Here is a 27,751-nt window from a genome sequence, read left to right as displayed (position 1 = left end):
GCCGCCCAGATAGCAAATGACTCAACGACACCCTCAGTGAGTGTGAGGCAGAGGAATGAGTCGACACATGAGTGTCCATGTGCTTTCCCAGTAACAACACACACACACACACACACACACACACACACACACACACACACACACACACACACACACACACACACACACACAAACATACACATACAGTGAATCCATTTAGGAACATCCTCAAAACATGCAGAGCCAGATCCTAAATTATATAAACTCCAGTATGATGCCAATATGCCTCCTTGGCAATTTGAATAAATTGAACAAACCCTGTAATTACAATTAGCACAGTGTGAGGCGATGATTCAAATCTCTCACTCCAAGTGGGTAAATTATGGGTAATGCACTAATTTGGTTTTTAAATTCAAGAACCATCACTTGAATCTATGCTGATTAATGTGACCTGGGAGTATGATGAGGTGGTTGCACAAACATTTCATTAAACCGACCTCATGACACATATATATGGATCATGGGAGGCTTCCATTGTATTTGCTTTATCATGGTGTTTGAGAAACTGATCGATCAACACAATAGTTACTCGATCCAAAAACTACTGAAAATGGCTCAAATTACGGTTCACTCTGTATGTATGGCTTTCTTCAAGTTCCAATGTTGATTTTTTGCTTCTGTACAGTTATTCTTCTATAGTTCTTGTGAGTGACAGTAGACAAACACACACACAGAGACACACACAGATAACTGCACACTCACTCACACACACATACACACACACAGACACACAGATAACTGCACACTCACATGCACACACACACACACACACACACACACACACAGATAACTGCACACACACACACACACACACACACACACACACACACACACACACACACACACACACAGATAACTGCACACTCACATGCACACTCACATGCACACACACACACGCAGGTTTACCTCTTGTCTCCCTTGTACCACTCGAAGTCTGCAGTGGGGACAGCGGCCGCCTCGCAGCGCAGCAGGGCAGGACGACGCAGACCCCCGCTGTTACCCTTCATCTCGTGGATGTTGGGGGGGACTGGGGAACACAAACACATGTGTAAGCACGCACGCACGCACACACACACACACGCACGCACGCACGCACGCACACATGCACGCACGCACGCACGCACACACGCACGCACGCACGCACGCACGCACGCACGCACGTACGCACGCACGCACGAACGCAAATGCAGACAGTACATATATAATACCACATATAATATTCAAACTGACATTTTTCCTGAAATTAAGTTTTCCTTTAATTACCTACAATAAACCCCACAGACAATAGTGTCCAATGCTTCAATTCCGAAAACATGGAAAACAATGGCTTAAAAGAGAGAAAAAAACAGCAAGCGGCCCACAGGCTATGAAATGAATTACATAGTGCAAAATTGCTTAATGGAAGTTCAAAGGCTGAATGGCGGTGGCAGGTTCTGTGGATAGAATACAAAAGGTCGCTCGAGTTCTCAAGCGCAGTGCAAATCATTTTTTCCAATGTCACTGCCAAGACAGTTTCTTTCTTTAAACCTTCTAGCCATTCAAATGAAAATGAAAAACAAGTTGAAATTAATCGTAGGAGCTGATATCATCCAGCAGCACACATTAATGTGTTCAAATATGCAGGGCCCTATCTTGGCGATCAGAAACACAAGGTCAGTGGCAAAAGCTTAAATACACTTATGGCCGTGTCCAGTCCACATTCAGGGTTATTTTATTATCAAACGTCGGCCACATTGCACATAAGGATTGTCCTCCTGTTTCTTAATCAGCCATGGGTGAGTTTTGGGCGAGTTTTGTGTGTGTGTGTGTGTGTGTGTGTGTGTGTGTGTGGCTATAATCAGAACTAGCATGGTCATCAAGCACATCAGCAGTGTAGCCTACATCATGCACACTGCACAGGGCCCTCAGTATGAACAACTGCATTAGCTTTGCTGACGTGCGTTGGGAAGTGAAAAGCCTACCACTAAGCAATCCCCTTCATGTGGCTATTAGCAGTCTCCTACATATTTCCCACAAGTCATTTGACCTCATCAATTCCAATCAGATTTCACCCCCTTTTTGTAAACAACCAATAAAAAAGCCATTAGAATAATTAATAAAGGAATTGTATACTACCGCCACAACTGTTCCCTTAAGTGAACAGATCCACTTAAGACTTTTGTTGTTAAATTACTTGTGATGAATGAATCTAAGTGAAAGTGCATTTATAATCCCGCTAACTCTCTTTGAAGGCTCCCTGCAAAGTCTTTGAAAATCTAAGCTCAAAAGTCATTTCGATAGAAGCCTGTAACCTTTATTTCCATTTGAGAAGCAACCTGACACAGGCTCGATCACAATGGGTAATGACAACAAAAAAAAACAGTCTTGTGTGTTTCATCAAAAAGGAAAAGAAGAATGACGCCATTTCACCTAACACACTTGATGCAGAGTTGATTGGATTATTCCTTTTTTTTAACTTTGATTGAAACAGTCCCATTTCTCACTATGCGTAAGATGCCCTTTAGGAGTGTTTAGTCATTTTTATCCTTTAAGTATTGGTCTCTTTCAGGTGAAACTCATCTGAAAATGACATTTGACAGCACACACCCTTCTCCCTGCGCAGCCAACGCCACAGCTCCTGGGCATAATCAGGTAAGCGTTTAAATTCCCTCTACAATGACATTTCTGTGCATTTCAGCATTTACACTGCTGTAAGTTGATTTCCTGCCGCCGTACGATGATTCGTTTGTCCAATTAACAGCCTCGGGCTTCAGTCTCTTGGAGGGCGCAGATGTAAAGATTACAAACAATGCGCTGGGGACATTTCCAGGTCGTTCATCACTCGGACACGTGCTGCGTCGTGAGGTATTGGCAGCCCTTGGCAGGTAACCTAATAGCAGAAGAGCCGCTGACCATGATGGATCTCCGACGCCCTATCTCACGGGCTCCATCAAATGACTATCTCTGGATATCAACGGGATTCTCCTCTCATTACCTACGCGCTGGCCGCTTTGCATTTGAAGCCAGGGAAAAAGAGAAACAACTAATTACCAGATCAATCACAGGCATTTCCAAACTACTGGCAATAGCCATTTTCAAACTAAATTAAAGTGAGAAATTGAAGGTGATGGATGATCGCAGGTCATAAGGAATTCTCACATCCTGAAGAGGCTACTCGTGAAAGCCGTGTCATTGCAAAAAATGCCAACATGGCACAGAACTTCATCACAAGCATATCACCTCCACACCAATCAATTACACACAACATTCACTCAAATCCACAATCTTCAGCAGCCGCCTCTGCCTCTGTTCATAGCCACAGACTTGCTCTGAGTAGCCAATTCTGTTGGCACTAAGGAAGTATCGTTATCGGCACAATAGCCTTAAGCCTGGACAGCAGCAAGACATGATCTGACAAGAGTGTGGCGGATGATTCATGACTCTCGCGTGCCGCTCCTGATCAGAGAAACTACCTCTGCAGTTGCTCGCCTTTCACTGACTAACCGGTGGCTTGGATTTCAGGCCCATCTATTGTTGCTCATCCACTTTTATTAACCTCCCTTCATTTGATTTCATACCACATTGCGTTTTAAGTTATTAAGGCCTGATTTTCTGACAAGACGTTGAAATTAATAACAATCTATCATATTACAGCATCCATACTAAAAACCATACCATGGTCCACACAGGCCTAATGAAGGACAATACACACATCATCAGGCCACTTAAGGCTGGAAATAAGTTTCATTACTTGAGGGAAGAAAGACTGCATGACGCTTCTACAGTGATTAAGCTAGTTAGTGTACCCAAACCTATTCATAGTGGAAAATAGGCTACTGTACACTGTCTCTAGAATTCCATACAGTACATTGGAACACACATGATACAGTATGACCTGCCAAAATTACCACTGGTAGGAAAGACAACTCTTCAATTAGGGAACAATATGTTTTTTTTTTCTCTCTCTTTTTGATTCCATTATCATTTTATTAACGGCGGTGTTTGTTAATGGTCCTGGATTAAAGAGGTCCCAAAGCCCCTGAGCAGGATAGCAGCTCGCCATGCAGCCATCACTTACACACGGCATAAAGACATTCTCTTTACAGTAGCTTCACCACCACAAACAATTATGCTGCCGTGTGAGAGCCTGGAACAGTCGAGAAGGGGTTTGTGGGGAGCAGCTGAAATAATAAGTATTGTTAACTAGAAAATGTAATTCCATGGAAGGAATTACCATTGCATGTAAATGCAAAAAGGTTGCTGACTGTGTAAAACATTCCTATTAGGTCTATAGTTAAAAAGACAACTAGGCTACACAGAAGAATAGATAAATAACAATAACCCAAATACATTTCCACTGAAATTACTTGGAAAGTCACATTTAAAAAGTGATTTATGAATGCATCAAAATTGTGGATATAGGCTATTATGGAAAATAACTCTTCATTTATTAGAATTTAAGACTGAAATGAAGTTGGCAACTTCAAACGAGTTGCAAGAGCTGACACTTTAGTAGCCTACAGTCAAACGACTGGTAGGATAGCTTATATAGCCTTCATATCTACACTAATGCAGGTTAAAAGTAGGCCATAGACTTAGACACCATTGGAATACGGAATACAATTTCAAACAACGCCAATCAACTATGATGCAGCAACAGGTAGGATATCTAGCAAATGTAACGTTAGCTTACAGTAGGATATTTGTACAGGATGAGCTAGTATGTTCTTCGAAGTGTCTCCAGGTGTGTGATTGTCCTAATAGGAATGTACAAGCTGTTAACAAAGGTTTTTAATTTGTGAATGATACCGAAAAACCTAGCCTGGAGCAAGTTTGGTTGTCGTTAGCTAAATACAGTGTTAGATTTACGTTGACGTTAGGTTAGATTGTCTTTAGCTGTTGATAACGTTACCGAGAGCAAACCGGTTACTGTAACGATATAAACAAATCAAGTTAGGAGTAGCCTAACAGGAGACAAGACGATAACGTCCTGGTTTACAGCAGCTATGGCATGGTAGAATGTTTTCATAGCTGTTAGTACTCAGCACGCAGCTACAGTTTAATGAGTAGGCCTAGCCTAGACAAAACATTCAGGTTGCAGCGGTGGCATGGCTTTAGTTTGGATCAAAGATCCTTGATTACTGACAGCTGAGCACTGACGTAACAATTAGTCTTTGCCGCCAAAGGATCTCAATGTAAACTCTGTGGGAATATTAAACTCTTTTATCGTAAATATCTCAAAAAGTATGAAGTTCACAAATGTCAAAAATACAATCGTCAAATCTCCGTTACAAGATCTTTGTAGGAGTGCTTGAATGACGTCAAACGGTTAAGTGGTTTTAGCGTTATAAATCGTTGATTTTGGTCGGAGGAAGAATAATTATCCCGATAATAATAAAAAGAACAGGGATAACAGTACATTGCATTTACATGCAATGTAATAATGTATAACTTCATTCACCGGTTTACATTTCTGACTTCTGCTTGAGATTGTGTGGGCCACAGAGGACAATACCAGGGTAGAGCATTGTGGCAAATATTATTGTTGCCTCGCCAAACTGAAATAACTTGAGAGATTAGCCATTACTAGATGATGAAATAGGATCAGTAGAACATCTGTGATGATAACTGATGCTTATTTTTATTTAGGGTTTATGCTCCTGGATATCAAACCTTTACTATTTGGCTAGTGACTCTGCTCCCATTGTTTAAGCACTGCATGGATAAAGTGCATGGATTCTCCATAAAAATGAAGCAATAGCCGAGATAAACTGTCAGCATTCAGAAGTGATTTGGGGGCTCTGGCATCCATTTTGGCCACACAAGGTAGGAGACACAGCCTGTTTTTTAAATACCAGACATGTGTTAGCGTTCTCACTGTACAAATGATAACTAGGCATATTCCTGAGCTGTAAAGAAAAAAAAATAGTATTTTGCCCAAATCTATTGTCTCCTGAATGGTTGGGGATGCATTCTCTCTTTTCTTTTTTTTTGTTTTTTAAATAAAAAAGATAAATTAATGGCCTACTTCTTCATCCACATTCTAAAATGAGTTTTCCTCACAATTAAGAAATGGACTCATCAGTCCATGACTTATCAGCTTATAAACAGAGGGACTGCTCCTAATGCTGTCTCACTCTCATTGCCCCCCCCCTCTGTCAGGCACCAACGGGGCTTCAGCCAAGATTTATTAATTCATTAAGTTTCCCATTTACATTTTCAAGAATAACATCATGTTCTCTCTCTAATAAACCCAGTTCTTATAAATAAAAGCCATGTTATGTGGGAATAAGGACGGTCTCAGGGCCAACAGAGAATGCAGGCTATGTGAAGGGAAAAAACGCATTATACTGGATATAGTTGTTAAACAAAGAGCCGCAAATGGTTGTGAATACACAAATGAGCTCTTAGAAGTGTTGTGCTGAAGAATGGGTCCCTCTTCATTGCCCGGTCTGACAAAGAATGATGACAGCTTTCCTTTCTGCACAGACATTCATAGTCTAAATGTCCGGCAATTACACAGACATTTACTGGACATTAAAGGTCTGCGTCCACTACCATTAGCGAGAAATACATTTATGGCTGGTGGCATTTCATATGGCATTAGTACTGTAGTTTTATTGTTCTAAGGCCCAGGCATATCCAGAATAGGCTATGTGCAGCCATGATGTACTCAATGGTCCGGTGGCTCAGCTGGTTGTGGAAGGCCATATCACAGAGAGGTCACATGTTTTTAAGGACCAAGCTGATCAAGACAAAGCTGACGGTCAGATGTTTAATAACATCTGGCTGGTCAATGAGTGTGTATAGTGTAATCAGCTTACTAATCTTCATTGGTAGTTTATGGCCGATTCAACAAGTTGATGCGGCATCGGAGCCAATGGGAAAAGGGCTGCTCCAATTGGCTGTTTAGCTTACCTATTGTTGCTAAGAAGCACAGCGTAATCATCAGATAGTCCCTTAAGGAGATGATAGCTAGTGTTCCACCTCTGGATGACTGAATCTAACAACGCAGTCTCAATGTTTTCTCTAGTCTCTTTCTCTCTTCCACTGTCAGAAGACCCAGGACTGACAATGCCAATGTCAACTTCATTTAGAGACAACTTTTAAAACCACTACACTACCACCGCCCCACAACTTGTTATCAAACATACTCTTGATTAGACGTAGATACATGTATATGACAGTGAAAAATGGAAGCTAGCACTGCTTTGCTTAAATCTGGTTTAACTGCACTGCATCTCCTCCACATACAGTATACAGTATAGCACTGGCAGCAGAAAGGACGGCCGTTGCTGCATGTGTAGAAGCACAACTTTTCTCCACCTACACAGGTAACGCTAAAGTAACCTAACAGGTCTCAGCAGATAGCCTAGTTGTGTGGTAGCCTGGGCTAAAGGTGTGATAAAGTATATATCTTGCATTTACTAGTGATATTGCTTACATTGGATAAAACAAGCTACATGAATAACTTTGAAAAACATGATATTGCAGAAAATGTATTACTAAACATTCTCATCCATGATGTACAGTATAGATATGGAATATAAATGTATATACAGTAATATGTATGGATATGGATATGGATAAGCATGTACTGTACGGTGTATGATTCCCCAATAATTCAAGAGCTGGTGCTATTATGGAGGCATCTTATTGCTCTGCAGTTTACTAGCCAATAACTCCAAGGACATGACTGTTAAAATTCACCAAGTTTTCATAACGCTGGAGCTTAACAGGACCTGAAATAATAATAAAAAGACATCAAACACAACAGCGTTGCTAGAGAGCTGTACGTTGGCTCATGGTCATGAAAAACGGAGACAGTAGCCCGAAAGTAATTTTCACAAAGAAATATAGCCGCGTGTGCTCATGCTGAAGAAGTCTGACAATATTATGAATTAATTACATATGGCTGTTCTGGTGAAAATAAGGTCACGGCCACAGTATAAAAACTGTGAACACTTTTACACAGTACCATAATGCGTTTTATATTAAGTTAAGAGGTCTACGCCTCCAGCGCTTGTAACAGCATCGCCGCAGCAGGCCCTATATTTGTGGGCTTTGGCTTCACTGCATATTATGCTGTACTGTAGGAGTTTCCCTTTAAAGGTGGAAATTATTGGTGGAGGAACTGCAGAAGCTGATTCATCACAGCTAAGAAGGCTTCTTAATCAAGTTATACAGACAAGGGTGCAATCTCCACCACCTAGAACTCACACAACCAAGGTCTCAGTGAAATCTGGGGAATACAGAACTGTTATAATTGGGATGCTGTAGCCCAGTGTTAAAATGAGGAGAACAGTAATCTTATACTGGGAATGCTGTAGCCTACTGCTAATATGGAGAATACAGTAATGTTATAATGGGAATCCTGTAGGTCACTGTTAATGTGTGGAACACAATAATGTTCATGTCTTGAAGCTATGAGTGAGTTGTGTGCCTTTTGGTCTATATATACTTAGCTGGCCAACATTTTCGCATTTAGATGGCCAACAATTACCTCAGATTTAAACGGAGTCCCCACAGCATTAGGGCCCTTTAGTGGGCTTGCTCTCTGAACCTGATTAAATGAGAAGTGTATACTTTTACCTAAATCGCTAACTGGACTTCATCTCTGCTGCTCCACTCTTAAGACTCTCTCGGCCATTTAATTGTTTGTTTACATCAGCAGCAAAACTGTGTTGAAAAATATGCACCTTGTTTAGCCCATAAGTTGCTAAAGCATTACATAGCTATAGGTTTCACAAAGCTTGGAAGCATTTACTCTCTTTGTTGCCTAGAAATGACTTGACACTGATAGGTCTACCATTATCTCTCTTTTGTCTGTATGACTGTGTAGAAACACAAAGGAAAGACAAGTCAGTAATTCGTGTTGAAGTACTATCTTGGTGGATGGTGACCACTTCAGATGAACTACGTAGAATAGAGACTAAGAAGGTTCCCTATGCACTAGGAAACTGCTCCTAAGGAGAGAGCATGCATGGCTCCAGTAAGCAAGACTGTCAGTATTCACTGACAATGAACTTGTTGACTTCAATTTACAGTATGTTTGTGAGGAACATAACAATCAGTTAAGTGGTAAAAAAGAATGGCGGTGCTCATAATGTGAAATGTGGTATGTGAGTAGTAAAGAGCATCCTTGATGAGACCATTACCACTCTCTTTGTCAATGCCAGATCTCAATAGGCTACATGGACTCAGCTTCTCTGAAAAAAAAGGAACCTCTGATTGAGGTTTAAAGTTTCTTATTCATTTGTACTATTCCGATCTATGACTAATGACCGCTGACCCGATGATTGAAATATTGTTGAATTGGCTTCAATTAAACTTTTATACCTGTCAATTCAAAAGCAGCTTAATCAAAACATGCTACAGCTTAATTTTATTTTCGTTAGAGCTTTGCAGATATTTTAATAAGCACTCTTAATCAGTAATTACCCTAGAGGTCAACTGCATTTACCTAAAAGCGGTAATTATTTTTTTACAGTAAAGAGATTAATTTTGCATGCATTTAATTACACTTCAAATGCCAATGTCAGTCACAAAGACCTCATGCATTAAAGAAAGCATGAGGCCATGACTATAACATTAATTAAACCTACTCCAACAGTCACCCTCTCTACACAAAGCTATGGGCTCTGAGCTTACATTTGTTGACTTTATTTCTATTAATTTAAGTGACAGGCCACCATATAAGTCACATAATTGTTTGCTTATCTTTATTCTGACAACTCAACATCTTCAGCTGTTCGCAAATTTGCTCATTTCAGTACAGACTTTGCCCTGCTCTTTCGGCTCAAATGTACTTTCGACTATCATTCTGTAATACAGTAAATAGCACATTAGAAGAACACGACTTTTCAAATGTATCCTTACAGCTGCAGTACATAGCTGGTACCTTCATGGTACAATTAAAGGCAAGAGTAAAACGGTGTAACAAGTCCAAAGCTTTATTAAATCTGAGAGTCTAAGGACTCCGAACCTCTCCCAGGGCTACGGTGGTCGGGCTGGAGTAGTGGCTTGTCTGGGATGAAGTCCTGAGAGCCCGCTTGTCTGAGCTGACAGACACACAGAAGTGCAGGACACCACTTCATCATCCCCCCCTCTCAGACACTCGCTCATTTGCGCAAGGACTTTACGGTGAACAGTCTCCGCCGCGGCAGCAGCAGCAGGCGAAAACCAGGACCCTGCCGCCACCACTGAGTTTCAATGACAGAGATGTCCTTTAAAGAGAGGGCGCGAGAGGTAGAGGGAGGCATCTGTGTGTGTGTGCGTGTGTGTGTGTGTGTGTGTGTGTGTGTGTGTGTGTGTGTGTGTGTGTGTGTGTGTGTGTGTGTGTGTGTGTGTGTGTGTGTGTGTGTGTGTGTGCGTGTGTGCGCGCGTGCGCGCGTGCGTGTGTGTAGGGGGTGATAGGGAGTTACAGTAAAACACTGTGCTCAAACTGTTCCGATGTGCTTGTTTTTCAAGTGGAATAATAACGTGTTTCAGTGGTAGCTCTTTCGTAGGCTCTTTCAAAAGTGAGGAAAGATATCAAGGTCTGACACTCAGAGGCGTAGCGCGATAACGAGTTCTGAGTTTCAAGTGCCCCTCTGCCCATTTGTCTGTCTTCAGAACGCGTGGACAGATGGCTTTTTATTGGCTGCATCAAAATGAAATAAGCTGGATGAAGATGGACATTAACCATGCTAATTTCATGAAAGGGGTCATTCAACAGCCTAACAGGAGGTTGGGGAGGGAGTTGTGTATGTGTGTGTGTGTGTGTGTGTGTGTGTGTGTGTGTTCACATGAACAAAGACGTCTTGTTTTTTAACATACCCCTCACCAAAAAAACCCAAAAAAACCACAATAAATCGTCTGTGGTGTCAGACATAAGAAATTATGCTTGCACTGTGGTGTCAGACATAAGAAATTATGCTTGCACTATGATGTCACGGGTCAAAGACGCAATCCCTTTTTATATGTGCGCCTTTAACACAGCTAGCGACATCAATAAGGATATAAAAGAACGTCATCAGCTCAAATGAATTCCATCATTACAAAAAAGGAATGATGCCGACAGATCACAGTGGTCCAGGGTAACGATAAGTGAATACTGATCACAGTAGGATAGGGGACAGCGGAAGCAGCCATAATGGCCCCCTTCACTTCACTCTCCACTTTCCCTCACTCCTCCTCCTCCTCCTCCTCCTCAAAAGATGAAGCTGAGATTGATGAGCTCTTTCTCTGTAGTGTGATTCAGCATATGGTATCAACACAGACAAAGAGATTAATGACCTCTGGTGCATCGGCTGGAAAGAAAGACTTTAAACAGGGGGCGGAAAAAAAAGAAAAGGGAGAAGAAAAATAGAGAGTGTGACTAGTGTGTGTGTGTGTGTGTGTGTGTGTGTGTGTGTGTGTGTGTGTGTGTGTGTGTGTGTGTGTGTGTGTGTGAGAGTGTGTGTGTGTAGCCGCTCTCCGTTCGTTCACAGAGGAGGCACATTTCCATGTGACCGTGATGACTAAAGCCGACATAATTCATTAATGCAGGACTCGCTCATTACTGTCTTTTCACACTTCTCAAAGACTCATTACCTCCATAATGGAGGAGGCCTTCGAACACTGAGATTGGTCCAGACCCCAAATTAATCATCTCTGGCCAGACAAAAAGGGAATTCTCTCATTAAATATTAAGAAAAGTTCCAAGTTCCAACTATGAATTTTAGTCAAGATGGGAGATCGGGGAGGAAAAACGCTAAAGAGAAGACGGAGAAGAGGAAGAAGAGAAAGAAGAAGGAAAAGAAAGAAGAAGAGGAAGAGGAAGAGGAAGGAAGAGGAAGGTCTGTGTGACCACCAAGAGAGCAGATACAGTATGTGGGGAGAGGGAGGGAGGTAGGGAGCCAGGGAGCCAATCAGGTGGCTGTGCTGTGTTCTGCTCTATTGCTATGCTAAACACACAAACGCACATGAAAAGTTTCAACCATCAGTTTTGGCCAGACTGAAATGTGGGAGAATAATACTGCTGAGCACCTAACAGCTTCACCACGGCCAGAACACATACACACACACACACACACACACACACACACACACACTATGACACAGACTTACACACTCACTCTCACACACTCACTCTCTCTCACACACACACACAGTCACACACACACAAATACAAATTACAGCCTCGTTACACCCAACACACAGAGAAACACACTGCGACACCGACTTAACAGACCCACACAAGCACGCCACAACACAGAAGGACAACGGTCACAGCCAGTAATTTTTAACAGTAAACGTGAAACACACTTACAGTTGACGGTGACTCTCACGGTCTTGGTATCCGGCGAGGAGACGTCGTTTCCCGCTCCACACTCATAGTCTCCCGCTTGATCTCGAGTTATTCCTGTGATGTTCAAATACTCCCCACTTTCCTGCTTCTTGGCTGTGCAAAAACAAAAAAAAAAAGCATGAATACACATTACTTGAAAATTCAGTGATTCGTGTTATGTTTCCATCATGTACATACATCGTAGGTCTAGCTAGAAGGAACACAACCGTTTTTTTTTGACACCTCCATATAGCCATTTAATGAGCCACATGAAATGCAGAGTGACTGTAATGAGATCATACAGCTCTCTTATGTTTGAGAAACTAGCATGTCCTCTGCTGTGATTGAAGTGCTCTGTCACAGTCTCGGGGTGCATGCTGGTCCTCAGCAGGATCAGAGAAGAAACAAAACACACGACAAGGAGCTCAGAAAAACAAAACAAAACAAAACAAAAAAAACAAACACAAGCAACAAACAAAAACACAGGGTAGGAAACAGAACAGGTGCACGACATCTCTTGAAACCAGGCAGAAGTCAAGATGAATATACACGTGCGCACTGGCATCACAGGAAGAGCCAGTCTGGAGCAGAAGGTGCTGAACATACTGTACTGTATGTGTTGACTGTACTGTATGTCTTGATTGTACTGTATGTGTTGACTGTACTGTATGTGTTGACTGTACTGTACTGTATGTGTTGACTGTACGGTATGTGTTGACTGTACTGTATGTGTTGATTGTACTGTATGTGTTGACTGTACTGTATGTGTTGACTGTACTGTACTGTATGTGTTGACTGTACTGTATGTGTTGACTGTACTGTACTGTATGTGTTGACTGTACTGTATGTGTTGACTGTACGGTATGTGTTGACTGTACTGTATGTGTTGACTGTACTGTATGTGTTGACTGTACGGTATGTGTTGACTGTACTGTATGTGTTGACTGTACTGTATGTATTGACTGTACGCTGGGCTCTACTGATGAGAATGAGTCATTGTCTTTTTTACTAAAGCTCTTCTACTTTCTGTAACGGTCTCGGTTCGGTTGCACTTCCCTGCGTTAGCTGTTCTGTATTTAAACCATCCCTTCATGCTCTGTAAAGTATATAGGACACATTCCATTTCTCCTCGTCTTCCGGTCTCTTGATATTAAAAGACAACAGCTATAGAAACGCATCGATGTCTCTGCCACTCATTATTATCTTACAGCAGCCGCCCATAGCCTGTGATTAGATAGCAGCCAAGCATGTGGTAATCTATAGCCCATCTTCTCCCGCCCACACCAGGCTCATCTCACACTCACACAGCTATAAGGAGGAGACGAGATGTGTGAAAGACTGATGTAGGCAACAGCATCCAATGTGTTCTGTTTTTTGTTTTTTTACAGCCGGGCCAGTCTAGAATAGAAGCAGCTTTTTGTGTGTTGCCAACTTCTAAAACAAGTCTGAGTCTTTAGATTAATTTCTGAGGGGACTTTGTCATTGTATTCACTGTGTACATCAGCTTTCTTGAATTGGTCATTTCATTTACTTCAGATTCATTCAGTTGAGTTTCATGAGTGTCAGGAAGTGTTTTCATTTCCCAATTTCACAGTGTATTGCATCTTAGTTGGACAGCACTGTTTCTGCTATGCACATACTACAATGCCAAAAAAGCAAAAGCCATATGAAATATTGTATAACCAAAAGAAAAAAAATACATGTATGAGAAGATTACAAGCTCAGTTCAAACAATACTTAATCTAAAAAAGAATCTGTTTTCAACTTAAAACATGTCTGTCCATCAATACTCTCAAACAAGCATCAAACAGGCTAGCATGAACTTTTGAGATGTACTTACAGAACAAAGAACAGGCCAAGAAACAGAACACAGAACAAGAATTGAGACAGAGACAAGAGAGTGGCGTTCAAATACAACTCTTAGTTATGTAAACATTAGTCAAAGGAGGAGAAAAATCTATTTCACTCTGTAGCCTTGATAATCTGAGTTTTGTCAATATTTAATTTCAAAAGTGCTGTCATTGTGTTATGGCAAGCCCACTGGGGCATAAATTAACAATAAATTGAAACCATTTTCATCCTCGAGACAAAGACATCTATTCCTTAGTGAGGGGACAATTTCCAGCACTGGAATTCAGGGTAAACTAAGGAGTTGGATGCTGACTTCAGGAAGAGGAGGAAGAAAAAAGGATGGATGCTTCTCCAGTTCCGGCCATACTGTGAGCTGAAGTCTGTTAATGCGAGTGGGGAGCTTTTCTTTCACAGTGTTTCTTTTTTAAAGCGCCAGTCAGCAGGGGTGGTAGCCACTCCACAGAAGATAAAAACCGCCCGAATAAACCCATAAGGAAGACAGCTTTTCCGTGGTGCTGCTTCGAGTCCTCCGAGGTAGCAACCGAGGACTGGCTAAGATGGGCAACTTTCAACTGCCATCTGGAACGTCAACGCAACACAATGCAGTCATTTCACAGTAAGATAATTCATAATTGCTTGTCTATTCACTGTTGTGTCATTGAGGTTCCACAAATTGTTCTTTGTCATGTCATGTCATACTTTCAGTTTTAATTAAATTTAAGATTCCATTTAGGCTGTGTGTGTGTGTGTGTGTGTGTGTGTGTGTGTGTGTGTGTGTGTGTGTGTGTGTGTGTGTGTGTGTGTGTGTGTGTGTGTGTGTGTGCGTGTGTGTTCGTGCGTGTGTTCCTTCCCTTTCTCTTCTGTTTCTACCCTGACAATGCAGGGCCATATTTGGTGATCCTGGAGCTCCTGTGAAGTGCACGTGGTAATGAGAAATCTTGCGTAATATATCACTCCTCTGTGCTTGTTTTAATCATCTGTCAATCACCGCACTGCTGTTGTTTTACGCTTGAGCGTTTCACACACCAAATGTGCTTTCACTGCTCAGACAAAAAACCTCAGAGACTGGAGTGCATGTTTAATCACTCCAGTGTTTGGAGAACATAACGGCGAGATACCATAGTTTTGAAGACAAACTGAAGGGCTTACACTCGCCAAATAACAATATAACACAAAGCACACAACACTACCCCCACATGAGTCAAGCTGAAATAGATTAGTTGAGGAAATTATGGCATGGTGTTTTGTTTTTGATTTAGGGAAAAGACATTTTCTGGCAAAAGGCGCTGCTGCCACAGGGGTTATTCTGAAATGTCCTTTGATACAGTACCATCGGCCTACTTAGCTAAAGCTCCTGGCAACACGGACTGTTAGTGAATCAGCAGAGCTCACAAATCATGAGGAAAACCTTCTGCGCAGATCCACATCTCGTAGCCACCTCCGGGCCAGATCCACGCCAGATCCGGCACGGAGTGTCCACTATCTGGACATGGTCCAGATATGCAATGCAGTGCAGCAGGCAGGCAGGCACCCAGCAGACGTGCTTACATGCTTATACTGGAAGGAGGCAAATAGAGAGGTAAAAAAAACTGCCTGGTCAGAATACATCCTCGCCGCAATATTACTCAGTGTGAAATCTATTTATATCCTGCTTTACGCTTGGTGGGGGCACAGCCCCTGGAAGCAAAGCAAGGTAAACCCCATGTGCACACATACAGACACACACACATACACACACACGCACACACACACACACACACACACACACACACACACACACACACACACACACACACAAACACACACTGATCAGGTCTGCCTGACTCAGAGCTAGCTCTGCAGAAGCAGTGAACTCCACTGGGACAATCTGTTAAAGGGATAAGCATGTAACTGGAAAGCGCTGGAATATGTGTTTGGTGTTAAAGGGATATTCCGCCATTTTTGGAAATACGCTCATTTTCCACCTCCCCTCGAGCAAAACAATCAATATTTACCTTGCTCCCATTCATCCAGCCATTCTGTGAGTCTGGCGATACAACTTTTAGCTTCAGCCTAGCATAGATCATTGAATCGGATTAGACCATTAGCTTCTCGCCTGCTAGCTTCATGTTTAAAAGTGACTAAGATTTCTGGTAATTTTCCCATTTAAAACGTGTCTCCTCTCAAGTTAGAAAGTGCAATAAGACCAACTGAAAATGAAACCTGCCGTTTTTCTAGGCTGATTTGACATGGAACTACACTCTCATCTGGCGTAATAATCAAGGCAACTTGCAAACGTACCATAGGCGCAGTGTTATCGTACGCAGCATCTGAAAATAGTCCCCATAGACAACAAGCAGTAGTAGTGCCAGTAGTTTGCAAGTTGCCTTGATTATTACGCCAGATGAGAGTGTAGTTCCATGTCAAATCAGCCTAGAAAAACGGCAGGTTTCATTTTCAGTTGGTCTTATTGCACTTTCTAACTTGAGAGGAGACACGTTTTAAATGGGAAAATTACCAGAAATCTTAGTCACTTTTAAACATGAAGCTAGCAGGCGAGAAGCTAATGGTCTAATCCGATTCAATGATCTATGGCTGTGGGAGTTCCTTGAGGCCTTTACTGTAGCCCATGTTGGAGATAGTTATGTTTTCTGATTCACACTGATGCCACAGAGAACTCACAGAGAATAATACACTAAGCAGTAAACAGGTTTTAAAAAGACCACTAGACATTACAACTTGCTTGTGACATAAAAATATTCACAAGTGACTAGACAGCATACTTAGCGTAATTAAATTCAACATGGCTGAAAGTTGAGTAAACTGTTATGTATTTTTTTTTTTAAGCTGAGCTCTTCATGTTTGGCTCTGTTGCTTTCCAGACAGGCTTAGGATGTGCTGTCTTATCCATAAAGACACAGCATGGCTGTACTGTACGACTTCTCAAACCAAGCATGAACAGGCCTAAAACAATTTCAGGATTTTGTGAAGACCCAAGCCAGTTGGTTACATAAGTAGCCTGCTGTTAAGCCCTTAGTGGACACAGGCCACAGTCAGCTGCTGGGACTTTTGAAATCCATATCACATTCGTACCATCAAGCCTAACAGCATCAGGCTTGAAGGGTATAAAAGTAAATAACTATAAGCAATAGCCAACAACAAGCATTGCGAATGAAGACACCATCAATGAGCTCTTATAGCAGTGGCCTTGAAACCAACCTGAGCAATTTTGGCACAAGGACACAACAGGGAAGAAAAATGACAAAAGAACAAACCAACCTAACAAGACCGAGCACACGGCAATCTGAGAATGCCCAAGGACATGTTCAAGAGAGCATGGTGCCAGATTGGGTTTCAGTGGCACCAACAACAGCTGACTATCGAGCGTCTGCTCCACATCTTGCCCTCTGTTGGGCATTGTATCAAACCCTACCGACGGCTGGCGTTTCATATCCTGCTTGACACAAGTCACCAATTGTGTGTCGAAATATCCACAGAGGCAAAGTTGCGGGAGAGCCAGAGCGCTACCAAAGGGCCGGAATGACTCGGATAAAGAACTCAGGTGAGGGAGCATTCGGTGGTGGTGGGGGTTCTGTGCATGCTGCCATAACAGCAGGGTCCCCTCATGTCATATGCAATCTCCTCCACGGGCACACAGCACACAGGCTACTGGAGATGGGCTTTAGATTGCTCTCGCTGAGGCACGTGACGAGAGCTCACCATAACCTCCAGAGTGAGGGAACGAATCCCCCCCCAACAGTGAGGGAACAGCCACACCAACGGTATGAAAATACTGTAAGATGGGAAATGCTACAGACTAGCATGAGGAAGAGGAAATGACATCATACACAACAACCACTTATTGCAGACCCTTCATGGACCGCAGATGATACGATTTGATGAACAGATTTGGACAGGACATAACCAGGTTACACCAGGTCTCCTATAAAATAATAAAGTGAATTATATAAGTGCCACCATTTTAATTCATTATGTTAGTTTTCAGCTAGGCTCCTTTAAATCTCACTAAAACAGCTATTCTCCCAGTCTGTAATTCCCCCCCATTTATGACTAGATAAATCAATTTTAATTATTACACTCGAGAGAGTTATTCACCTACATCCCGTCCTGAGACAACAATCTGAAACAGGCACAGCATGTTGGCAGGCTTTAATATTCCTTGACTCAATTCAAATCTCTTGACAAATAAAGGAAATACTTTCTGGATTTTAAAGGAAATAAAATGTTGGATACAGGGACAGCTACATCTGTGAGAAAACACCAAGATATCCAAGAGAGAGTCCACTATTGTGAAGTTTTCACAGAGAAGAGAGAAGCCGATCTTGGCTGATTGTCGATAGCAACACCAATTTTCCAGCAGCCCTTTAAAAGGGTCTGTTGGGAAATTGGTGGGGAGTGGTGGGGGGGCTTTCACAGGAAACAGGTGAAGAGATTTAAGTGATAAAACAGTGATGATGCTCTCCAAATGGTGCAAATACTCCAAAGGGTCTATTTGCTTGTTGTGCACAAACAGGCACATAAAAAGGGCCAGTTTGGTAGTTACTTTATAAATCATAAATAACAAATAGCTCTCTGCAACATCATCAAACTCTATTAGAGGTCTGTATTTCATGGACATGATACATAACTGCTGCTAAAATGTTGCTCAGCTCTCCGCCGTTGTTGATGACTGTGGTGGCCAGCTCACCACTATGCTAATTAATTCAAACAGGTAGGACCTGCTGAGTCTCAGCCCAAGATGCAAAAGGCATGCTGGAGAAGCCCACTCTGGGACGCAAGAGCAGAATTAACCTTGGAAGATGACAACACACACACTCCCAGCTCTTTCAACTTGGCGTAGCCCCTCAGGAGAAGAAAACAAAAAAAAATCTTCCGCCACAAGTGCCTTTGGATTTAGCGCAGATCTGTAGTCGTGGAGCTTCCTGCCAAGTGCTGTGAGTTGGTTCCAAATGGCGGAGTCTTCTTCTTCTGTTCTGGCTCAGCGCAACTCCTTGTGCTCCATCATTTCTGTCCTCCTCTGTTCTGCCGCGACTCAGCCCACGCTTATCAGAAAGATTAGAACGGAGGAGGAAATTGCCAAGCTCTCTAAGACACACTTAATGAGCTTCAAAATCCACCATCATCATCACACAAAAGAACTGAACCAAGAGCACTGACCACTGCTTACAAGCTCAACATTACAGATTTAAATGACTCTGTGCAACAGCAGTGAATTCAATTTGTGATTCTGATACTCAGAAATGACTTGGTGAAAATATTCAATATACTTCAGTTCATACTGACATTAGTATGGTTGTTAAAAGAGAGTCAGAGATGAAGAAACGTAGACATTTTCTATGTTTATGTCTGGATTATACATGCTTACATGGTCTATGTCAATATACGTCATAATATACGTTCCATGTCAATGTCTGGACCTAATATATTTATATATGCCTGTCCCATATAGTCCTTAACAAAGCCATGCCATTGAAAGCAAAATGTGTTTGGCCACATCTGTATGTACAAAACAATGAAAAGCATTTCAGTCAGCAAATTCAAAGGGTCAAAGTTGAATCCCTGGGCTTTGGGGCCACAAAAGAACAGCGTATCAAAGCATGTTTTGTGTCGGCTCGAACTATGCATGCAATTTGAAACGGCTCTTCTAGGTCCCCTCTGTCCCCTCTGACGTAACTAGTGGCCCACATCAGAATGATGTGACCTTTAACGGCATTAGGAAGATTTGGGAGGCAAAGCACTTATAATCATGATATGTGCATGCCTTTTTTGTTATGGTGGAAAAGCAATTGGACTTACAGATTACTAAGATGAAACATTAATGAATAGCCCCAAACTGTCACGACACCACAAACAACAACAAAAAAAATCACTTTAAGAGAGTAATAACCAACAACCAGATGAATTGCAACCTGCATTGACTGTTTATTATGTAAAGTTTGCAAAAAGATTGTGAGAAATAATTAATCAGTAGCAGAGCTGGAGGCTTCAAATGAAAAGTCCTTTCATTTTAACGATGCTGCATGGGACGCTTTGCCCCAAATTGTCAGGAAACAAGCTGAACAACAAACACATTGGTCTATAAGGAAACACTAAAATTCTGAAAGGGAAGCAGCGGAGAATTCCGCCTTTGGGACCGAGGCTTTCCATTTCAACTCGTGTGATTGTTTTTTGACACAGTGGCAATTTGTGTAAGCAAAGCGCCGCTGAGTGAATCCACATTGTGCTCTTAATGTTTTTTTTTTTTGGTTTTCAACTTGCTTATTTTTCTCCTCCAGAGTCAGGCTGGCTAAGGGTCTGAGTTTATTAGCAGTGCTGCCGGTGAGACGCCGATGCAGAGGGACGCTCGACTGCGATATCAATCAATGTGCCGCTCTGTCCCCTCTTCGCACCGTCCCACGTGAGGCCCAGTGCCAGGCCTGAGATCTCTCTTTTGTGATAACCGAGGGGAAGGGAAACAATCCTTTTTGCCACAATCAGCTTTATCAGGTTATCAGCGTGGCCACGGTTTCCTTACATATGAGGACAAGCAGGGAGAATCTAACATCATCATTAGATTATTGAGAAAGCCGGCGCAGCGATAACTGCGTTAGCCACACCAAGCAAATACAAAACAGGAGAAGCAGGCAGGTGGGGAGGGAGGGAGGGAGGGAGGGAGGGAGGGGGGGGGGCAGGGGTTGGCGGGGATGACTGTGTGCGGAGCAACCCTCTTCCCCTTCAATGCCCTCTGAATCGTCAAAAGGCATACGAGTGATGACGCCAGCATCTGCGCCTTTTAACCTGGTTGGCAACATGCCCGTCCGCCATTCTCGAGGTCATGGGTTCGAGCCCAGCAGGGGAGGTGACACAACACAGGCGGTGAGCTAAATAACACACGCTGGGGTGCACCAGGGAATTCACCGTTAATCCCAGGTTCTTGAAAATGACATGGTGTGCCTGCGGTTTCTGATTATATTTTATACTCTCTCTCATTTTGTATCTTTTTTCTGTCTCCACTCTCTCTTTCTCTCTCAGTCACTCTATCACTATTTCTTTCTCTCTATCTCTTTCTCATCCTATCCCTCTCTTAATCTCAATCTCTCTGTCTGTATCTCTCTTTCTCATCCTATCTCTCTCTTAATCTCAATCTCTCTCTCTTTGTCTTTCTTCCTCTCTCTCTCTGTCTCTCTTTCTCTCTTTCTCTCTCTCTCTCTCTCTCTCTCTCTCTCTGAGACTCCCATTTTCAAAACATCATGTTTTATCTTTACCTCATGGACTCAGGGTCCTTGTCTGCCAAAGACCATTACTTTACACTGTGATCGGAGTCAGTTGGAGGTCACTCACATTGAAAACTAATAACAACATCACTATTCAGCAGAAGAGCGAAGTCAATGTTGTGTCAAAGACGGCATCCAGAAACTTGTCCAATAACTCGTGAGAGAGAGAGAGAGAGAGAGAGAGAGAGAGAGAGAGAGAATCCACTCGTCCCTCAACGGAATGCATCTTCTTGCAATAAAACTCCTTCCTCAGCAGCTAAGGTAGGAGTCTCTCTCCATACTGTGCATTCCGTAAACACACAAACTAAACCACCCTCCAACATATTTACATTGAATCCTTTGGCATGTTGTCTTTTTCAATCCCCAAAATGTAAGTGTCAGCTAGGGAAGCCAATCATTTGTATTGAAGATGAAGACGGCAGTTTGGTCTTTAGCTGCTATTTGATGCTAATGAGAGAGTGATACTGCAGGGAGCTTGAGGCAGGCAGGGCAGCGACACCCCAACAACCCAGTTTATTCTTTTAATCTCCTCATGCATGATGCGAGGGGAGATAAATGAGTGTTTATTTAAACTCACCTAATGGCGTGATGTGTCTCCAGGAGATGGTGGGCTCTGGCTTGCCAGAGGCTGTGCAGAGGAGCGAAATATTGCTGCCTTCGTTTACCGTGATATCAGATGAGATGTCATATATCTTGGGAGGAACTGCGAGAAGAGAACACGGCAGAGAGACAGACAGAAAGATGGCGAGAGAAAGGAGAGAAGAGAGGGGTGGACAGGGTTTAGCAAAAATGGCACAATTGAGGGGTCCAGTCATGCAGTGCTGACAAAGCGACTCTTTATAACTCTAGAAGATTTCACTTTAACAATAAAAAGATGTCCTCCACAGCAGCTAGTGAATAAGCTGCTTGAACAACACCTAAAACATCTTAAAGGAAAGAAGAGATGCAAGAAGTGGAAGTTTGGACAGGCATTGTTCCACTCTCCCTGAAAAAAAGGATAGGCTACTGATCATATTGTATGACTATATGACACCTTTTTAACTGCAAAAAAAAGAAAAACAAAACAAACAATATAGCATTGATTGAAATGGCCTACATTCAGGAAACATAAAAGAAGACTGCTGGTACTGTAGAAAGGGCAAATGATATATTTAGTCAAAGGCTTTCACTCTAACTGAAGAAATCAATTTGCAACCAACAGCCACACATCCATCAAGCCAGACCAGGTGCCATTAGCAACTGTAGAGCAAAACCCCCCTCACTTTTCCCAATTTACACCTTGTGTGTGTGCGTGAAACGCAAGTCAAGTCGGCTGATGTGCTCATGACGTCTTGTTAGATCACTGAAAAAACAATCTTTACTTACAGTACATCTTCATTATATTCAAACTTTCTAAAAGTGGCAACTCTTTTTTTCATCCGACGCTTTATCACATTCACAACCCATGCTGCTATTGCTGTAGACTTCAGGTCGACCCCGCTGTTGGTTTTTCTTTTGTTACTGCATGCTTCACCTTGATCGGGGTGCTGCTGAGTCTGAGAATTGACCGTTGTGTTGATAGGTGCAGAGGTGTGTAGAAGGCCTGCAGCTGGCCTTTGCCTGTGTGCCTCCAGGTGTACTGTAGTTGTGCTCTTTTTTACAAAGCTGTAGGTGGTTACCGGCACATTTTAAGAGCATTTTTCACAGTGACAAACACTGTGTGATGACCCAGTAAAATAAGCTTGCCTCAAAGAGCGCGTGTTATTTTGACAAGCTTTCCGTTTCTCCACAGTGCAGTCAACAGCTATTAGGAAGAGCGGAAGAAAATGATCTGCCATTGAGGCTTATCGCATCTATCAGGAGTTGACAGGATAAGAAACCCAACCCCCTTTCCGAAGCCGATAAAGGCAGTTTAACTGTACAACTTGCTTTGATCAGGTTGAAAAGGAGTAATTGAGCCCCATGTGTACACAACAGCTCAGCCCGGAAAAGGTCCGGTCCAAACCAGAGACAAATCTGAATCAGCTGCAATCTGGTTTATGTCACGTTGAGTTCTGTTGGACATGAATATATCACGATGTGTGCAGCAACTGTTAATCCTACTGTCATTAGAGCAATTTAGATCTCTCTCATTGACTAGCATATGTATTGAAGGCAGCGTCTGTAATTCTGATGAGGGGATTTACACCTCTCCCAACCACGTTTGTGAAGCAGGGTGCTGATTGGCTGGAAGTGTAGCCTACATGGCTCCATTTATTTGTTTATGAATTAATATACAAAACACAGCCTTCTCTCTCTCCTCTTGTACAGCCAGGGTGAATACCAATTGCAGTCCTCTAAAATCAAAAAAGGGTTACCCCTGTCGCTATTGGAGGAAATATTAGAGAGAAAACAAGTTCTTGGAGTGCATCCATTTTATTGTTTGCCATTTAAAGAACCAGGGCAGTGAACAAACACCAATGATTTTTTAGCGTGCACACTTAGTGGACCATCAGGAGTTGTTAGCTGAATCTGACTAAAGATGAACTGAATTAGAATCACAGACTCAGTCTTTTAACTGTGGCAAAGCCAACAGTAAGATGATAGCAAGTGAGGCCAGACAAACAGTAGTCTACCATGCCTCTTCATATTCATAGCCTGGGTATGCAGTCCCAGAAAACAAAGAAAGAGATTCATGAAAATCCATTACTTTTTTTTTTTTTTGATAATGTTGCTACCCTTGGTTTTGGAGCTAGTGAATAGAAAATGACTTCCTCAAATTTTAATAAACAACTTGATATCGGTAGTCGTGCTATGGTTTGGTACTGTAAGTCATTAATTCAGGTCCAGCACAAACAGCGGGTTACATTAGCCACACTTTAAGAAACCACTGAAATATCAAAAAAAAAAAAAAATACAGTATATATAATAATAATAAAAACAACAAACAGCCACAGACAACCACCCAAAGACTCCCAGGGAGAAAAACCCTGCGGGCAGAGCATAAATTCAGAAATAAGCAATCCCAGCGGACCAAGAGACAGGCAGAGGACCGAGCCAATCAACTGAAAACACTGCGGCTAGCTGTGGGGCAGAGAGAGACCCTGGCTCCAGGTCCAACTACTGTAGCTTTCCACTTTATCTGCATCCGCAGATAATAGCCAAGGGTCAGGTGCAGCCAAAAGAGCACGTGTTTGGTCTTCAACTGAGCACATAATGATGGCAATTGTTATTTAACCTTTAAACCTGGCGATTATTACTTTGTGTTTTTTTGTTGCTGACGTCGTTGTTGTTGTTGTCTCTGGACTCTGGGTCGAAGCCGGCACCCTCTCTCTTTCACACTATCATGATCTGGCACTTTTCAATCGGCGGCCACGGCAGCCTGAGATATGGCAACGACGGCACGACAGCACAATAAGTCAACAGGCTCACATAACAAGTCTTGGCCTGGCAGGCTGGGGTGACGCGTTGTTGCCTTGTTGTTTTCCTGTGCGGCTTACTTCATTAACTGCGGCGTGATTGTAACGTTTGCCCACTCTGCTGCAATTTCGGCTCCGCCTCAGCCCTACAGGGATCTTTGTGTGCATCTCTCTCTCTCTCTCTCTCTTTCTCTCTCTCTCTCTCTCTCTCTCTTTCTTTCTCTCTCTCTCTCTCTCTCTCTCTCTCTCTCTCTCTCTCTGTGTGTGTGTGTGTGTGTGTGTGTGTGCTTGAATGTGTATGTGCGTGTGCTTGTGTACGTGTGTGTGTGTGTGTGTGTGTGCGTGCGCGTGTGTGTGAGAGGGAGGGCTAGAGAGAGACTGCCACAGCTGATCGGAGCAGTATTATCAGCTCCTCAGCCCAGGGATGAATAAATAAGGCGCTAATGACGCCACCTTGAATTACGGAAACGCTTACAGCGGCACTATTAGAATGCAGAGGTTCCCTGCGCGTAAGTGGGATACATGCCTCGCCTTTATATGAATCCTGACAGCCTCTCCTAGGCTGACTGCTGCCACAGAGATTGCAGACCCCATTACTTTACACCTAGTGGCAGCCCACAGTGCAATTATAGGGCTCAGGACGCGCCTCTTGCTGTCACAACACAACGACACGAGCACTCACCTGGCAAGGAGTGAGGTGAGGACCAACACAAAGGGGATGCTCTCCCCTGCATCTGTGGCCTTTGGGTGTGTGTGTGTGTGTGTGTGTGTGTGTGTGTGTGTGTGTGTGTGTGTGTGTGTGTGTGTGGGAGAGTGAGAGTGAGAGTGAGTGAGTGAGTGAGTGTGTGTGTGTGTGTGTGTGTGTGTGTGTGTGTGTGTGTGTGTGTGTGTGTGTGTGTGTGTATGTGTGTGTGTGTGTGTGTGTGTGTGTGTGTGTATGTGTGTGAGTGTGCATGTGTGTGGGAGACAGAGAAAGAGAGAGAGAATCACACCCGCAATCTATGAAAGATAAGCTAAACATGAAAGAGAATAATGCATTGCGATTGCAAATAAGAAGTTATTTTTCCCAGTCTGATCTAACCAATCTGAAAGCAATTAAGACTTTTTCGCACAGGAAAAAAAAAAGCGCATCTGTGAACAGGCTCAGGAGGACAGACAGGGAGAACTCATCCGGACATGGGCCACATCGGGGCCAGATCCGAGCCAGATAAGCCCTCTGGGAGTGTGTTGCTATTTGGCCTGGTGCCAAGGGCTCTGGGCAGCTGAAAGCTAAGTAGTGCATTTTTTTACAAACAGCTTTTCAGCTGGACTGCTTAGCCCAGATCAGCGAATGCCCTGACTGACTCGCTGACCTCATACTGTTGAGCCATGCAGGCACGAGAGTCTCGGGGGACATTAGGCACTCAATGCCATTTGTCTTCCGCGGCTGCAACAATAAGAGGGTACAAAGTCAATTAATATCTCACCGCTGAATAGAACAACAAACGACCTGCTGCCAAAACCAGAGAGCACTGTTCTCCCGATAATCATTTCATCCTAAACGGCTAGTTTGTTGTCCCAGGAACAGTCAAGAGATAGCTTACAAGCTAATACTGGTGGTGTTGTTGAGATGTGCGGTTCTCCTAATTAATTTGGCTAACCTTACACGAGCATGATCAGCTTGGACTGAAGCTGGCCAAGTCTGGGAGTAGCCTAACCAGTATATTATTGTCCCACTCACAACAGGAGCTGGCAAAGTATTTCCCAAGCTTTTTGGGGAAAGTAAAGTCTGAGCACAAAGATACACCTCTTGGCAGAAAAGTGCTGAATATCTATCAAACTGGTGGTTCTGTGTTCATGCCAAGCATTTTGAAATAAATATTTATCCTCAAAGACTTTCAATAGGGGAAGAGGGTGTTATGGGCGCAACATGAAAAGGGGTCTTGTCCCATTGACGAAGAAAGGATGTCAGGGGAGAAAGACCTCAGCCGCCGGCAGACTATCTCTCCCACTGGCTGTCTGTTGGATGCAGCTAAACAAAGGCTCGTCTCTGTTTTCAAACAGAGATCAAAACATAACGTCATGCAAACACTATGCTAAAACAAAAGTGAAATAAGAACTGAAGTAGTTTAGCTTTTACATCAAACATCATCGAGTACTGAAGCTTCCAGTAATCTATTATGTTGGTGGTTAAGATACAGTATGTTGTCCTGAACATTATTACTAGTCTACTGAGAAACGGCAAACTCAGAAAACCTGTTTACGCAGATGTGTTGATAAAATCAAGCCCTATGCCAGGCTGGCAATATACACCTCACTTAAGAGAATTTACAGAGTCAACTCGGAAAGATTTTGAATTCCCCCAGCGAGCAGCGGCCCGTAAAAAACAAACCAACTTAAATCCCTTAATTAGGTGTCAGACACGGAAACAAACCACACAAACTGACACACTGTTTTACCCAATGGAATTATCCCATTCCGCTCTGCCTCCGCTCATTCTGCAGGTAAGCACAACGCTATATGAGCTCCCTTGACAAACTCCCAACTCCACACTATTACTTTTCCCACACACAATGTTGGCGTTTTTTCCTTCTTCTGCTTTTTTCTTCTGAGGGTCCTCTAACTTCAAATCGAAGCAAGACAATACTGTCAAACAAAGGTGCTCCCGCCTATGGACGTAATGAGGAGAATTAACATATCTGAAGTGATTGGCTCTTTCCAGTATGGGTTCTCGTCAAACACAGCCTTGTGTTAGGCGAGGCAGTGGAGGCAAATCCTATCATCTTGGCGAGCGAACATTCCCATTGATGTCAGCATTCAAAAGGGAAAAAGACTACTGATGTACCGAACGCGTGACGGCCTTTGATCTGAACCGAACAATAGGTGATTTATTCTTCTTTATTTTTTTCTTCCTCCAGTTGGGGAAAGAATATTTTTTTCCATTCTTATTCATGTTTCAAGAA

At 42.8% G+C, this 27,751-nt stretch overlaps 1 protein-coding gene across 2 annotated transcripts in view; it reads right to left on the bottom strand.

The window, feature by feature from the left end:
- Positions 1 to 27,751, bottom strand: part of negr1 (neuronal growth regulator 1) — a 110,055-nt gene that overhangs the window by 45,030 nt on the left and 37,274 nt on the right. For both annotated transcript variants that reach the window (XM_062556103.1, XM_062556104.1), the window contains exons 3-5: positions 22,010 to 22,135; positions 12,311 to 12,442; positions 946 to 1,066 (exon numbers count right to left, since the gene is read on the bottom strand). In XM_062556103.1, coding sequence (XP_062412087.1) covers positions 946 to 1,066; positions 12,311 to 12,442; positions 22,010 to 22,135 — 379 coding nt within the window. The remainder of the gene's footprint in view (positions 1 to 945; positions 1,067 to 12,310; positions 12,443 to 22,009; positions 22,136 to 27,751) is intronic.

This window comes from Sardina pilchardus, chromosome 15 (assembly GCF_963854185.1).
Source record: "Sardina pilchardus chromosome 15, fSarPil1.1, whole genome shotgun sequence".
Taxonomy (NCBI): Eukaryota; Metazoa; Chordata; class Actinopteri; order Clupeiformes; family Clupeidae; genus Sardina; species Sardina pilchardus.
Note: the sequence above shows the minus strand (reverse complement) of the source record. Positions and strands in the feature narration are given on the sequence as shown.